The following is a 17,415-nucleotide window of genomic DNA, read 5'->3' as shown; positions in this document are numbered from 1 at the left end:
AGTCTAATAATATTTTTATTTTTTTTAACAAATACTTTGTGATCAAATATTTTTATTAGTCAAATCTAATTAAATTATGCATATATACTCTACTTCACTTATGGATGTCAACGGGACAGGGTGGGGGCGGGAATGCCTCCCTGTAACCACCCTATCCCATGAGGCCTATGATTTCTGATTCTTTACAGCGTTCGTTGGCGCGCATAGAATTAGATATATGAAAATATAAAGCATAGATAATGAATTAGTTGAGAAATTAGAACCAAACTTTTCCTACACACATCTAACCCTGATCACTTCTCCTTTCAGCGCCGTTTGAAACCATGGTCACACCTCTTCAAGCATGCATAGATGCGGTGTTGAGGTGAGGAGAAGCCACGAAGCCTTATGCACCGCCTCACCCATTTTCTTTTCTTCTATCTCTTGTTAATAGCACTTCTCATTTTCTTTGAACCAAAACACGCATAAACGAAGGAGAAGAACAGAGAAGGGGAGCAAAACGAAACTAAGGAGGAAGAAAGAAGCCATCCGCAGCAAGAAGGAAGGCACCCCACCTCTCATCACTCTGAATCTTCGAAGCTTCTTTGGTGGGTGAGAACCAGCAACTCTCCTTCTTCCTCTTCTTCAGATTCAAATTCTGTTCTTCCCTTTTATTCCACCTCTGCCATTCTAATTCCAATTCTTGCTAGAACAGTAGTGACCGTAGGCAAGAACTCTTCCCTTGCTTGAGGTGAGGTCGGCCATTCGTTCTTGAAAGAGAGGCTAAAGCTCCAATTCCATACGGTTAGGGTTCTGATTCCGGAAAGAAGTAAATATAGACTTTCCAACTTCAAAAGAGGTAAGGGTTAGGACAATTAGATTACTATTCTTGTGGCTGTACCTGTGATGAGAATAGATAAACTATTATATGCTTCATTGATGATAAATGAGGCTCTAGTATGTGTTTGAATGATGGTTAGGTTATATGAATTGTTATGTTTGATAAAAATGCAGAAAAATGAATTTGAGTTATGAATGTGTGTTTGTAAAAAGGGGTAAATTAATGAGTATAACCTCTTAGAGCTATGCTGACCATGCTAAAAATTTTAGTTAGTCAAGAGAAAGGTAAAACTATGATTTTAGATGATTTCTAGGCTTGAACATAAGATTTGGCATGTGAGGTTGTTGGAAGTGCATTATGCAGAATTTCTGCAATTTCTGCATAATTGGCAGCAGAATGAACGAATTTCTGGGAGCATTCCAGATCATAATTTTAGATGAAATTATTTTTCTATGAAACTTTCATGTGTTTTTAATATCTCATAAAAATTTCAGAATTAATTGATAAGTAGATTGGGAGAAATGAATTTTTGAAGATTGATGGTTTCAGCAGAAAATTCTGTTTCTTTACTGCAGAAGCACCAACTTCCAATTCACTTAATTTATAATTCTAATGAGTATTTGGGCTGAAACCAACGGCAGGCTCAAGCTTTATGTGTCTAAAATATTCAGTTAAAATTTCATGTCAAAACTCATTTTAACCAATTAGATATGTTGCAAAAAGTGTGAGTTGTTTGCTGGATTTTGAAAACAGATTTGTATAAGGCAGGGCTGTGTTCCTAACCTCATAACTTTTACATGTGACATGGTAATAGTCTGAAATTTAGTTTTCTGGAAAGCTGGAAGAGTCTTGTTTAATTACATGAATTTTAAAAGGCAATGGGTGAAAGTTGGATTTTTAGTGAATTTAACAAGTTTTCTGCTCGCTGCTGTTTTTTTTTTTCTGCAATGATAGCAGAATTTTTGAAAGATTTGTACAAGTTTCAATTATGGTAGGAATGCCCCAGAACCAAATTTTATTTTCTAAACCCGTGGTTTTATAATAACTAAGGAGACTAAAGAGAGTATAATGACCAGTTAAGAATGTCTACCTGGTAAATTGTTAAGGGAAGTTTGAACGATATTAAAACTGAGGGAACCGTAAGGGTGGTTTTAGTACTATTTTAGGGGAGGTTATGTCTGAATTTTCATAAAAGTTCAGGGACTTAGTTAAATAAAAATGCGTAAATTGTCCCCAAGAAGGTTTAAGGTTAATGGGTGATGCGGAGTTATGTATAGTTAGGCGGTGATACGGAGGTATGTATAGTTAGGCGGTGATGCGGATGTATGGTTTATAGTGTTGGTGATGTGGAGGCACGATAAAGAGAAAGGAAATGAGAAAACCATGCATGGGAGAGATAATTGAAACGAGTAATAAATTATGAAAAGTGTATGTTGAATGAGCCTTGTGCCAAACTGCTAATGCGAAATTGCCCGCCTAATGGATAGCTTGAGATTTGCTAATGCGGGAATGTTCGCCTAATTGATAGCGCTGTTCCTTACTGTGATACACATTGAAATGTTATTATAATGAGGCCTAATTGACACGGGTAACCGTGATGCCAAGGTATCTAATTGATACAGAAAAGGGACCATATTCGGGGTTCACTCCGAGTAATGTCGGGTTGCGGGTAGACAACCGACGCATGAGCTCATGGCCTGCGCTAGGAACAGGCATGCATCATCTTGTTTGCGCATATGAACTTCTTGTGAATTATTTACTACCTTTTCTTTCTTGTTCATGCTATTTACTTGTTATATATATGTTTGTGCCTTGAGTCTTTGTGTTTGTTCTTTTTCTGTTTTGCGACAACTTAGAGATAAAGATCCTAGGTTCCCCTTTTATCTTACTGAGAACTCTAGGTTCTCATCCTTCTTTTCTTTCTTTCTCCCCATCCCCAAACTGGTCCGGCAGAGGAGCTCTTTGAGTTTCGTTCTAACTTCTGAGCTATGAGGATCCAGTGCACGGCGGAGTCTTCATATGGAGCACGCTTTGGACCGCTTTCTAGAACCATGTTCGGAGATCACTCCAAAGTTAGTCGCAGTGAATCTTTCGCTCCTTTTTGATGATCTTAGTATTACTTTCCCCTCGCTTTTGTAGTACTTTTAGAGGGGTAGGATGTCTTAGTAGTTCGGTTCCAGTTTAGGAAACCCGTGTGAAGGTTGGGACTATTTTTCTTTACTTTTGACTCTGTAATATAACTTGGTGTAGTACTCGTTATTTTGATAATTGGCATGTATCCTCAAACTTATGTTTATATGATTAATATATGTCTTCTGAGTTTGATTATAAACGTTTATTGAGTTTGATTATAAATAGTTTATTCACGATTAAACCGATAAAGGCTTATAATAACATTTTCTTATGAAATCTGAGTCTAGAGCTAAGTAGGTCCTTACGACGAGTAGCACCTGAACATTTGGCATTAGTCATGACGTGTCAAAGGTTGGGGTGTTACACTCCCTGCTCCCATCCCCTCCTCATATTTGCTCTCTGTTCATGTCCTTATTCTCCGCCGTGGGGAATATTGCTCCCCATACCCATTTTCTATAGGGTCCTATTCCTCGCAGGGACCCCATTCCCCATTTATCTGATAGTTCTAACTAATTATTAATTTCTATATGAATAGAACTGCAAGTATCCATCCTATACAAAAATAGTAAAATTTTATACAAAAAATCTAAACGACAAGATGGTGACTTCTTTCAAAATGACGTAATGGGGGGACGCAACGACGAGCCAGAGAACAGAGCAATAGACGAGGTGGAAGACGCGACAACAGAGAGGAAAATGGACACAACGACATATTTACTGAAAGGGACGCCGCAAATAGAGAGCACGATGCAGTGAGGGTGATGGCACCGTTAGGTGTGACGATGCGGTAAGAAGGGAGAGTGGCGAGGGAGTGACTGCAGAGAGGTTGGATGGAATATGGACAGTGTTAGGGATCTCTAAATTGAAGAAGGATTATGCAAATGAGGATTAAGAGGTGTGTGTGTGAAATGACTAAAACACATATATGAAAAATAACCTATTAAGGACAATTCAGTAAATTTATGAATTTTAGGGATTAGCGGGGATGGGGTGGGGATCCTCGCTCAGGTCCCCGCGCTTGACTCGGGAAAATTTTGCCCCCTATCTCTATCCCCACGAAAAAAATTCCCACAGTCGGATCCCTATTCGAGGCAGTTCCCGCAGGGATCCCCCGTCTCAGGGAGTTTTGCCATCTCTAACTTCACTCATTTTTTTTTCATTCTTTACTTCTTATTCCTTCTTCTTAGGTTTCTTTTTTATTTATTTGTATGTTTATTTTTTAAAAAATTTTATGAAGAAGAAAAAGAATAAAAAAGAGAAATACATAAAAAAAACATAAATTCTATACACAAAATACAAAAATTTTAAAGACAACTTTGTTTAAGAAAAATTTTGGAAGTAAGTATATATTTTGTATTTAAATTATTTAAATATAATATTACAAAAATATGAAATCTATAGAGTATTTATGCATTTATATAAACCTTACTCATTTTGGGTACAGAATAATCAAAATCAATAAAAGCATAACTCGAGTATTCTGTATTTGAGATACAAATATTTCAAAAATTCGTGCATAAGTCGGAGACACTGTATTCGAAATACAGCCATAATAAGTATAGTGGCACTGTACCCGAGATATGTGCTTAAAAAAATAGGGGTCTCTATATTTTAGATATATAATAAAAAAAACCGATATAAGTAACTTCTTGATTCTAGCATTCACCATACCACATCCATCTTAATTCTATCTATTCTTTCTTTATTTTTTTTCAAAAAATGGTTGGTAATTTTTTTTTGTAGTAATTAATTCCAATGGGATCATTAGAAACGATGATGAGGGAGTAATATTTGAGTGCAATTCACCTGTGATGCTGTATATTTTCAATATTGATTTTCTAGATGCACTTAAGAATGTCATCTTGAGCAACATAGGGACAATCAGTTCGAAGGAGGTTGACCAAGTAGCGTATAGATTCTTATCAGCGCTGCTTAGTGGAGGTTTTACTAACAGAACGTTTTAAGTTGAAGCTGATAAGCATGTCAATATAATTTTTGATGTACATGTAGACTAATGCCGCAACATGCGATGGCCGCAACATGTGATGGAGTTGTATGCGGAGGTTCATAACATGTTTTGTGGCTTTGGGCCATCTTCTTCAATGTTCCATACAGTCTCAATCCCAGCGAGGCCAATTCACTTCGTCAATCTGGGGGATAGTGCTGACGTAGATTTGAGCGAGTCTTTCAGATTTCATTGTCGACTTCGGGTCTTCCAACAACAATGAGTTGTCTGGGGAGTATATGCCGGATACACCAACTGGTGGAGGTGTTCGATTTCTTCTTCCTTCCCTGTTTTCTATTTCACAGTTATCAGAAGTTTCAAGCTATTATCACACTCTTAACTTGGATGTGATGCAACTAGAGCTCTATGACAACCATCTGCAACTATCAAAGTTCGCCAAAAGTGGCAACCATCTGAGGGAGACAAGGTTGGCTGACTTGTCTGTAAACAAGTATCTCTCGATCAATATAAGTAAATAACATATGGTATACTTGCGGAGAGTAGCTACATCAGCCCCTGGTGGAATGTGGGCCACTATGTTCCTGAGCCAAGTCATCTTCAGTTCGAAATTCTGGTTCTTGTTCTCAGGTTGGGGTGAAGGCCTATCACCCAGCGAATTCGCAACTCACTGCCTTGTGGGATGTCCATGAAACTGCTGAAAATCTCTGGTGCAGCTACATCTTGGAGTGTGATGGTGACCTCGCCTCACAAAAAGTGAAAATTATAGGTCTTTGGTCTCCACCACTCCATAAATACAGAGAGTAAGGTGTTGTCGAAGATGAAATCTCTTAACTCTACTGCATGTCCGAACCCAACCTCCCAAGGTAGTAGCACCTCAGGCGGCGGAAGACCCAAAGTCACACGATGTGCCAAGAGCAACCAAGATGATTGTACAACTGCTATTCATTAGTTTTCTAAAATTTATTGCCTATTGCGTTTAATATTGCTTTACAATAAAAAATGTAATTATTTTAATATATATCAAATTCTAATGTTCTATTCTTTCAACCAATTTCATCCAAATAAATATGAAACATCTAATTAACATATAAGATAGTATATAATTAAGACTACTCTAGCTACATGTAAAGTTGCATTTAGCCTGTTAATATTTTTTTATTGCACGTAATCCCTTCGTCTAGCCATGTATGCTTTTAAAATTATCCAAAACTATAAAAAATGAAAAATTGAAGCAAAAAAATCTTGGCTACACAAGTTTTATATAGTATTTCAATATATCTCGGGTATTGTGCCGACTTTTTTACTAAGTATGTATCTCGAATACACAGTATTCGATCATTTATTATTGAGCGTATTCTGTAAGCATCTGAATTGTGTTTTGTTAAATTGTTTCATATTCAGGATATAGTATATCCGAAATGTGAGTTTAACATGATTTAGAGCATTGTACTCAAGATATGAACTATTTTAAATAAACCTAAATAATCTACAGATTATACATTTTTATTATATTTAAATAATTTAAATAAAAAATTTGAAATTTTATTATATTAAACACAATTTTGTAAAGGAAAATAAAGGAATAAAACATAAAAATTTATTGACGATAAACATAAATATTTTACAATAATAAACCCAAAAAAAAAATCATACTTACATTAATTGATGAGTATAAAATACTCAAAACAATAGTGAATTGAATATTAAAAAACAATGATAAATTTTACAATAATAAACTCAGAAAAAAATCATAATTAAATTAATTGATAAGTATAAAATACTCAAAACAATGGTGAATTGAATATTAGAAAATTAAGAATATTATTTATACACTAAAATCAGTTACTAATATATTTGTGTATAAATATATATGTGGTTTAATTTATTTTTAATATGTATTCATATTTCAAACAACACTTATAAAAAATTGTATTTTATAAACCATTTTAAAATATAAATTACAATTAAATAAGAGATAAAGTTAAAGAAATTACAAACCTGAATTTTATTTAAATTTAGTCACACTTCTATACTTAGGTTTACTCCTCCCCACAATTGTGTAAGATATTTATCTAATAGTAATGAAATTTGAAATGAATGCTTGACAAACCACAACAATAACAAGTACTTTAGGCTGCGTTTGTTTTTAGAGTCAGGATAGAACATGATACTGAAACGGAGACAATAGGACGGAGACACTAAAAATTATCTTTTGTGTATTGTGTTTGGATACGATGGAAAAAGTTTTAAGATTAATTATTTTTTTTATTACTTTTATTACAAATCAAATAATATAATATAAGGTTAAAATGGTATTGAAGTAAAACGATAAAAAGAAAAGAATTATCTACCCCAATAAAAAATTCTACAGAAAGGAGAGAGTACCTGAAAAAGAAAGAGATAGAGGAAGAACATGAAGAAAAAAGTATCTCTGAACAACCCAATAGAAAAAATAAGGGGTAATAGTGGAAAAAAAGAAAGAAAATAAAATTTATAAAATTGTCCGTGTCCACTCTTCCAAATCTCGTGTCCATCATTGTCCTTCGTGAAAGAGTGGACACAAAAATATAAAAAACTGTCTCGGAGACAATATATCCACTGTCCATGTTTCTGCTTTCAAACACTTTTTAAACAAGTGTTGTCCATGTCTACGTATCCTACACCCGAAAACAAACGCTACCTTATAGTTTATACACCTACAAACTCCTCACCAATATTGTTAGAGACGCTTGTTCTAACCAAAATTTAAAGCAATTCCATCTTTACTTTTGAAGAATAATTGCTTCGTAGCTGATGGACCCTGCGTAATTTTACTCCCTAAAATTCAGTTTTCTGGTACAAGCCACGTCAAAATATCCTCTAGAAATCACATTTGATTTTAGAATTATCCACTAAAAAATATTAATTTTCAATGAATTAAATAAAGTAATTATTTAGCATGATATTTTCTTTTAATATAGAGATTTATTAAAGAAGTATCCAGCCATTATTCAAATCATTCATCCTCAAAACTCTTTCCAAACAAACCCCAGAATATCAAACTTTACATACCTTGAATTCGCAGATCCATAAAGGTACAAAATTTGTGTGTCATTGTTCTTTATATGTAAGACTTAATTTAGGAAAACTATTCAGCTTCACATAGTTGAATCTTGGAAGCTTCAATTGCTCTTTTTCCTTTCTGGTAATACTGGAAGAAGATATCGGTATAATTTTTCACTGGTGTGTATGATTTTGGCCTTGATTCGTTCACTAGCTGCTCAATTGGTCCAATCTCTTTTTCTGGATCCGGAGTGAAGAACATAGCTATAGTAAGCCTGTCCTTTTCTTCATTTACAACTACTCTGTGGATTGGGCTACGAAATATTCCATTACTCATGATCTGTTCATTATGTTGAGCAGATTATGTTAAACTTTTTCTTTATAAATATCAAGAAGGCTTAAATCTGAACAGGCAAGCAAGTACATCATCATAAATTATACCAATACAAAACCCCATCAGCAAGTAGGTGTAAAGACTCGGTACCTTCAAGACAGAACCCCAAGCAAGAAAAAATTACTATACAACTAAGAATCAAAGCTGCATTTTTTATTGTCTCAAAACAGCAGACTCGATACTTTTGATGCTGGATGCCAACTGCCAAGGACTGTTTTCATTTTCAGCTATTTCTGTCTTTAAAATTTTGTAAACAAAAAAACGAGGTCAGGTTTTTTTTTTGTGAACAACCAAGAGAAAAGGTTGATATTTTATTTTTTTATTTATTATTTTTTTATTCATAAAATTTTAAAAACAGAAAATACTAAAAATTAAAAACACAACTCAAATGTACCTTCAAGTTTGGGTACCGTACTACTGTACAACAGAAGGGACAAAAAATTTGTGTCCCTCCAGAGTCTGACGGACCGGAATTGAGAAAGAAGAAAGACTAGTTTGAATAAACAACTTGATTAAGCTCTTATAAAAAGAGTTTAAAACATAAGAACTTATATTAAAAGTAGCTTTATATATAAATCATTTATATTTGGTTTTTTTAATCACAAAAATGCTTATTTTAAAAGAAGAATGATAAAAAAAACCTTTGTATTACAGAAGAAGTCACTTTTTTTTTTAAATTTTCTATAAAAGCACTTTAAATAATTTTTTAGAAAATCGCATATTAGTTTTGAAAATTGTATCACACATTAATATCGTAACTTTTCATAAATTAAAAGTTAAGAAAAGTCACTTAAGCTGCGTGTTTATAACTAAAGGATAGGATGCTAAGACATAGACACAAAGACACAAAACCGTATTTGACAAGTGAGACATAAAGAGAGACATTATGCGTGAGATACTAAATTAGTATATATTGTGTCATTTCTAATAGGAACGACATAGAAATACTAAACAGAAACCCAACTTATTTTTTTATTTTTTCTTTTATTATCACTATCAAATTTTTATAATTATATTCTTTAGGTAAATTCCACCAAACCCTCTCAATTTTAAAGGGTAAGTTGTCCCTTTAAATTTTGTATGAATAAAAAAATAAAAATAAATTAGATTTTTTATTATTTGTTCTATCTTATATTCAGTTCAGTATCAAACAAAATACAAAAATACTAATTTTTGTGTCTCTATTCTGTGTCATATTCTCAGTATCTTGTCTTAGCCTATTCTTAAAACCAGATGTGGCCGTATGAACATATCCAAACTAACCCTTAGCCGATTGATGAAATTGTTCTGGCATGTCTTCATTCTTTTGTTATAATATTCCTACTTTACCCCTTTAAAAGTTTCTCGTTTTAAGTGATTAAGTCCTATCTATTATAACCAAACATGATACCAAGAGACTATCCTGGTGAAAGAACCAAACTAATTAGCCTAAGAGCATCTCCAATCTAATAGAGTGCTTTTGGAATTTTAAATTTGACATGTACAGGAAGTGGATTATTTACAAATTTTACTTTGCATTAGAGAGAGATCATTGATGAAATGAAATAAGAGTAGAGCTGAGACAGTTTCACTTTAGTAGAGAATTACTTAAATTTTGTCACCTTGTATAAAGTTTAAATTGAATTGAAACTAAATATTAGAATAATAAATTTCACATTTAATCTCAAATTAATATTTATGACATTTGGTCCTATAAATATGAATGTATCATTTTGTGAGATCCAAAATAAAGATAGATGCTCTAAGGACGCACACTCTAGCTACCACCCATGTTCAGCCGTCTATGTTAACTCAATCACTTACTAGTAAACATGAACAAGCTTTGCCTAATTCATAGTAACAAAGAATATAGGATGTGTGAGTTGTTACCTCTACTTGATCACCAACATTAATTAGGAGAGCATCAGAGATGATGGGAACTTTGAACCAACGATTATCTTTGAGGACTTGGAGACCATCAACTTCTTTATCCTGCAAAAGATAAGTAACAGTTGATCCGTCGGCGTGCGGCTTTAGGCCGAGGACGTGATCCGCCATAGGACAAGGAGGGTAATAATTGAATCTCAAGAGCATTGTATCTTTGTCTCCGCATTCCTTCAAGAGAGAGTACTCTTCCAAGTTCAGTGACTTTGCCATGCCCTTTAAAATCACTTCATTTAGCAATTTTAGCCTTTCAGTATACTCTATTACAGTTGTCCTACATCATGACACCCATTCAAATTAGGGACAATTATGTCTACCTAAAATATTTTGTATCCCATCCCTCATTACAACCAAACAAAGTATATAAGAACAATTTTAGTAGAGTAAACTACCATTTCTATTCATAGATTTAACAAATCTACTCATGAATAAACAAAACTAATTTTGTACCTGTGAAAAAAATTAACATTTGGACAATTTTATCACATAAAAATCATCTTTCGTAGATACAAAACTAATTTTGTTCATTCATAGTTAAATTTGTCAGCATTTTAAAGTTTTATGGCTAGAAATGATGGTTTGCTTTTTCTGTCTCAGAGTCACTATCTATGGTTCGTATAGGTGTCTTTGGGAGAGGCAAGAATGGGAGTAAAATTTTGATAATCTACCTAAATTTTTTATCTTAATTTCAACTCTACATACAATATACCTGAAATCATTGGGTTTTTCTGGCCAGACTTTGAAGTTTCTCTGTTCTTCAGGCTGCACTTTGAGGTATATTCTGTCTGTCCAATCAAGCTTTTGATCTCTGAAATATATAATATCACTTCCATATCCTTCCATGTCATTTGGTTCCCTTGCATATATCATTTTTTCTTCTTTTGGAAGTTCAAAAAATTGCTTCGAAACTTCTCTAACTTTGTCAAGAAAAGAGCTTGACATTCCATGGTTTATTGCCTGAATCCCACAAAACAATTACAATGCCTATTAAACACGTAAATAAAACGCGAATATCATCTAGACCCAAAAGAAAAAATAAAAAAGAACAAATCAAAGTGAATATCATACTTGCCATTTTCAGAATGAAAACGGATGGGTTTAGTTTTTTATTTTTAGAATCTTTTATTTTTAAAATTTTATATGGTGGAAACTCAGGTGCAGTGAACTTCACGTGAAGTTGATAGTTAAGAGCCGTTAGATGAAAATTTAGTCAAAGAGTCAAATTATCTAATGACTCTCAATTATCCACTTCACGTGAAGGACTGCAACTGAGTTTTTCACCATTTTATATTATTCTAAAACAACAAATACTGGAAACAAGATAAAATTTGCAAAAAAAAAAAAGTGATTAGAAATTCTAATTCATTCTCCTAATTATGCTCCTAATTTTCAAATAAAGAAAGTTAAAAAATTTTATCTTTTGATTTTTTTTTAAAATAACATATACATTTAAATTTTTACTCATTTAAGAATTAAGAAAATAATTAAGGAGCGGAATTAAAACTTCAAATCCTTACCCCAAATTAAATTTATTTCTAAAAAAACCATTGTTACAGCATTCTCAAATTGTTTTGATTGGAGCGTAAAAAGACTTATAATTGTATATACTCCTATTTTTGAATAACATTTTTTACATTAATTGTGATATTGTTCCCCCGTTCTATAACAAGGCTACAAGAAATATGACCTGTAGGTACCTTTTTTTCAAATCACGTTCAAAAAGTAGTGATGGTGGCGTTTGTTCATAATTTTGGCCACACTTTTCATGTTATATTTGGAAAACGTGGCTATTAATAGTAATGGGCACCATTTCGAAACATGGCCAAGTTTTTAAGAAATGAAATAATTGCCTGTGAACAATCATTTTGTTGTAATCACGGTGAGTTTAGTTTGTATTGTGTTTTTTAAAGTAATAGCTTTGGATAATAATTTTTTAACTTTTAAATTTGAATTTTAATATTCATTGTCCTTTAAATACGTATATTGATATCAAAATATCTCCATTAAAAATCTTAAAGCATATCCTTAAAGTATTTTCTAATTTCTAACAAAACTCTTAAAAAATGTGTTGCATGTCTATATTTTTTTTTCTTCTTTTTGCTTTATTTATCTCCATATAATCGGATATGAACTCATATCTCCATGTGATTCAATATGAACTCACAACGAGTGAGTTAACTCTATGAATTCAAGTTAGTTATTACAAATCTATATTCTTTCTCTAAATAAACCATCTTTTTTCCTCTCTCTCTAAATTCACTCTCTAGAACCAAGTTTTGAACCTTGACAGATTAATGCCTACTACAAATCACATTCTTTTGTCTAAATAAACCATCTATTTTTTCTCTCTCTAAATTCACCCTCTAGAATCAATTTTCAAACCATGGCAGACAATTGCTTCAGTACATCAGTTAAGTAACATACTAACATCTCATCAATTATTTAAGTAAAAGTGATTGTAATGAAAAAACAAAATATTAAAAACACTTCAGATCAAAGGAAAATGAAATTAAAACACTAATAGGCTTCAATTAAAAAAATAACTAAATCAATACAGCTTATTTATAACCACTTTCATCTTAATCCCTTGTAGAAAAATAAAACTAAAAACACGGAATATTCAAGCTCATCTAAATTTTATTAAGAATTGATCGTCAATCAATGAGTTGATGCATATTACACAAGACTCGAGAAAAATAATAGTTTTCTTACTTGATCCATATTAGATATTTTATTAGAAGAGGAAATCCTGTAGAAAGAGAAGACATACCTGAAAGCAACCCCAAGAGGAGAGTGCATGGTGGAGTTTTGTGAGCTCGAAAGGAGAAGTGAGGAGGCTAAGGTCAATGACTGGAATACCCCCGGAATCAAGAGCATCGCGAAAGCCAACACCACCTTCGGTGTACACATAGTTTGTTTGAACCTCTTGGGAAGTCAAAATGAGATCTTGAACGAAATTGCCAAGTACTACTTTCTCCACCTCTGAGTTTGACTCTGCCATCTGATGCGAAACAAGAAGGTGCGTAGGTAGGTCAAAGAAATAAAAGCATTGAGGAAAGAAAACAAACCATTGTTAGCCTTACGGTGGCCGCCTTCTTGTAGATCATTAAATAAAAGTGCGGAACATCCTTTATTAAATACTTTTTATTGGTGTTTGCTTCGTATGACTATGAATTACCACCGTGAATTTATACGTATCAGATAAAAATACGACAAATAAATCTCTTTGTCTCTTTCATGTTACATCTATTCCAACGTCCCACTTCGTTCTGCTATTACACCATTCATTCTATAAGGTCCCATTTCTCTAAAATAAGTAGTATTAAACTATTAATAGCAGAAATGGGAGAGACATAGAGTAAAAAAGAAGAGGAGGATAAGGAAAGCATCATGAAATTAAAAATTTAGAGAGATGAAGAATATTTTTTTTAATTTTTTTAGATGTATTTTTGTTTTGTTTTTAAATTATTTAAAATTAAAAAAATATATATAATTTGTCTTATGTGACACATTAACTTCTGATTAGTTGATATTTTAATCTGATTACTAATTAAATTAATAATTTGAATTGTTTAAATTTAATCAAAATTAATATTTTAAGAGAAAAGGATAAAGAAGTCCTTGATATTTTCATCCGCAGACATTTAAGCTTTTGAAGATTTGAAAATACATTTAAGTTTTCAACCTTTTCAAAATTTAGACACATTGATTCCTATTATTCATTTGAGTTTGTTAGACCCAACGGAAAAATCAAACGCGACTCATTATATTGACCTTGCCGATACGGATGTCCACGTAAAAAAGTTTTTAAAATGGGACAAATTAGACCCAGAGATCGATGTATTCAAATTTTAAAAAGGCCAATGACTTAAATGTATTTTTCAAATTCCCAGGGACTTAAATATCCACAAACTAAAAAGTCAGAGATCAATTTGTACTTTTCTCATTTGATTATAATAATATCAACTTGTAAGTAACTTATTGTCAATTGAAGAGTACTAGGGCCAGTAATTTTTGTGTTTTGTAACCATCAATTGGCTATTAATAGTATTTTTAATGGTGTGAGATTAAATCCAATGGTACGAGATTATTCAATTTTCTTTTGATAGTTAAATATTGACCAACTTTTTAAAAAATTACTGTACTCCAAAACTTTCCCTTGTTAAAATAGATTATTGTATAATTTATAAAATATTAATAAACAAAATCCTCTATCCTAAATTTTCTTCACCATTGAACAAAACAATTTTTCTTCTTCTCCAAATTTGATCTCTCTTTCATGGCTTTTGCTCTATTTTAAGACCATTGTCAATCTTAAACTATAATGAAAATTTCATAGTTATGAAATTATCCATTATTGTTATCTAATTATTTTTTTAATTAGCAAGCTGAGATAAATTGAGCAAATTTTAAATTTATATATGAATGCTTCGTTTTTGTCCATTTTTTTAAATAAATAAAATAAATATTTTAATTACGAATATATATTAATTTGATGATATTTACAAATTTTTATTAAGTGACTTATTTTATTTATAATGTAAACGAGATAAGTTTAATCATATCTTTGTTTACACTGTAAAAGAGATAAGGCACGAACACGTAGTAATGTATCACGTTTACAAATGTGATATGACACGAACCTTATCTCATTTACACTGTAAATGAGATAAGTTTAGAAAGTGACTATAAATGAAAGTCGTTCACAGTGCCCTTGACCCCATATTTCTCCCACATTTTTCTCATTTCTCACTTTCTTGCATCGTTTTATTGATATTTATTAGTTTTCCGAACATTATGATATGCAGGGACGCACGCACGGACAAACGGTCCCTGTCATCAATCGTCTCAACGCTAGTTGACACATTGCGAGAGCTATCGACTTTGAGGTTAGTGTTATCTTTATTATTTAAATTAGTAAGTGTATGCGATTTTATTTCGAGAACTTTTATAGAGTTAGTGTTTTAACACATGAGTAGACTTGATGATATTGAGGTAACACAGTTTAGGTTAGTTAGCAAGTTAGTAACATGAGTTAGGTGTATAATTTACTCATAGTGAAAGTTAGATAAGTAATTACTTTTATTTGATTAATTAATTAAATGTTTTTGTTAGTTAATATTTTCTTAAATTCGGAGAGGATTTTTAAGTATTGTTTTTGTATCTTGTTTATTATGTTGTGATGTTTATTTGAGTTACATTTTAGATTTGTTAGAATAGATTTGGACATGAACTTAGTTTGGAATTGAATCTTTATAAAAGTTTTTCTCTTAAACAGAGGCCTTGCCTGCTACTACTTAGGCAGGTTAGTCACACACTTGCACCCCTGGACGCCATCGTCTCTTACCTGAGGTAGGCTGGGTTCGACGACATGGTGCAGCTCAAGGACTTTGTTTTTGACAACTCCCTGATCACTGCATTCGTGGGGCACTGGCGTCTGAAGACCCACACTTTCCACTTGCCATGGGGTAGTGCACCATCACCTTGCAGGACATTGCGTACCACCTCGAGTTATGCACACACGGGGAGCCAGTGGGTGGGTGCCTGCGTGACTTCCAAACTTGCATCTAATGTATGGTAGTGACTGGGTACAGATGATAACTTTGGAATTGGACGCAGAGCAGGCAGCAGGTATCGAACTGATCCACTAACAGGAGTTTCAGGTATGAACTGATCGTCGTCGTCATCGTCAGAAGAACAACTTTCGTGACTATCGATAATGTACTCTTCGTCAGATTCCTCATCCTCAACGTTCATGTCCTGCACTGGACTAGCACAGTATAACGGTCATGGTACGAGTGGAGGGTTATCCGGTACAAAATTCGAGCCGCTAACACCACCACCACCAACATCACGAACCTCCTCAAAAAGCTCAATCCCTTGTTCAACAATAATTCTGCCGTGCACATCAAATATTAGGCGCACATGTTCATCGCCATCGAACTAGAATAGGCGAAATCGAAATACACCATTCTCCATTTGCTAGCATCCTATATACCCAACTCTACCAACCTCATTTCTCTCACCACCACCGACGTGCGTCAATATCATACTCTTTAACTTGGACTATGAATTTGCTCTTCGAGTTCGGAACAGCGCAGGATTCTCATACTCAAATATAATCCTGCTATCACTGTTTCTTATCTAACAGTTGGGATACACCATCACAACAAAAAAGAAACCACTACCATTAGATATTTTTTCTAAGTTTTTCGAAGAAAAATAAAAGAGAAAAAAGAATTGAGAGATTTCTGAGGAATACCAATGATTTTTTAATCCTTTTATAAGGGGTTGATTTTTGTCCTATTCTATCTCGCTATGATGCACGGACATTGACACAGACACAGGACATGACACGACACGGGACACGTCGACACTCAAATTTTAAAATCTTATAAGACATGGGGACATGCATACATATAAAATATAAAGTATTTTTTAGATAAATCGTAATAATATTTTAATATTTTATTGATATTAAAATATAAATTAATTTTTTTAATTAGTTTTCATGTCTTATTTTAATTATATCAAGTATTTAAAATATTTTTTATTTTAATAAATAATAATATTACTATATCTAAATTTATTTCAAGAATATATGTTAAGAATAAGACTAGACACACTGACACGTGATGATATTTAGGTGTGTTCAAACGTGTCCGGAAATTTTTTTTTTATTTTTTATTAAGACACGGTTGGACACAGCAGAAACATGTGTCGGTGAGTGTCGTGTCCGAAATGTGGCCGACACATGGACATTGGCTATTTGATCAATGATAAAATAGTTTGATATGTGTATGTGTTTGTTAAGTATTCATGTGAATAATTTTACTGTGCATGTACTTCTACTCATTTTATTATTATTATTATCATTTGTCTTTAAAGAAAAATGGCAAGGACATATTCTGAAGATATTTGCCTTACAGATAGTGCAAGTTCGCACACTATTCTTAAAAGTGATATATATTTTGCCCATCTTGTGCCAAAAGAATAATATGTTAATACTATTATTGACTCAGGTAATGTGATAGAAGGCTCCGGAAGAGCTATAATTTTGTTTCTTGGAGGAACAAAATTTATAATAAATAATGCACTATTATCTACCAAGTCTTTGAGAAACTTGTTGAGTTTCAA

The 17,415-nt window shown here is 32.8% G+C and overlaps 1 protein-coding gene and 1 long non-coding RNA gene across 3 annotated transcripts; one reads left to right on the top strand and one right to left on the bottom strand.

Moving 5' to 3' along the window:
* On the top strand, positions 274-3,131 carry LOC107613635. Of its 2 annotated transcripts, XR_001614101.2 has the most exons (3): positions 283-591; positions 695-838; positions 2,774-3,131. It is a non-coding gene; the product is annotated as an uncharacterized LOC107613635 (long non-coding RNA). The 2 variants fall into 2 exon arrangements; XR_002351912.1 differs by having other exon boundaries at positions 274-838.
* Positions 7,877-13,458, bottom strand: LOC107613634 (protein SRG1). The gene is made up of 4 exons (XM_016315730.2): positions 13,049-13,458; positions 10,988-11,235; positions 10,225-10,552; positions 7,877-8,301 (listed from the first exon to the last, which is right to left on the bottom strand). Exons 1-4 carry the CDS (start codon positions 13,277-13,279, stop codon positions 8,047-8,049), a joined length of 1,062 nt encoding a protein of 353 aa, XP_016171216.1. The 5' UTR covers positions 13,280-13,458; the 3' UTR covers positions 7,877-8,046.

The sequence above is a fragment of the Arachis ipaensis genome, chromosome B08 (genome assembly GCF_000816755.2).
Source record: "Arachis ipaensis cultivar K30076 chromosome B08, Araip1.1, whole genome shotgun sequence".
Classification (NCBI taxonomy): Eukaryota; Viridiplantae; Streptophyta; class Magnoliopsida; order Fabales; family Fabaceae; genus Arachis; species Arachis ipaensis.
This window is presented reverse-complemented; position numbering and strand designations above follow the sequence as displayed.

Excerpts from the sequence above, each read along its gene's own strand:
- LOC107613634 (XM_016315730.2), bottom strand. The coding sequence starts at position 13,279 with ATGGCAGAGTCAAACTCAGAGGTGGAGAAAGTAGTACTTGGCAATTTC. Across the intron at positions 10,553-10,987 it reads GAAAAACCCAATGATTTCAG|GACAACTGTAATAGAGTATA; the intron begins GTATATTGTATG and ends GTCATGATGTAG. Across the intron at positions 8,302-10,224 it reads ATGTTGGTGATCAAGTAGAG|ATCATGAGTAATGGAATATT; the intron begins GTAACAACTCAC and ends CATAATGAACAG.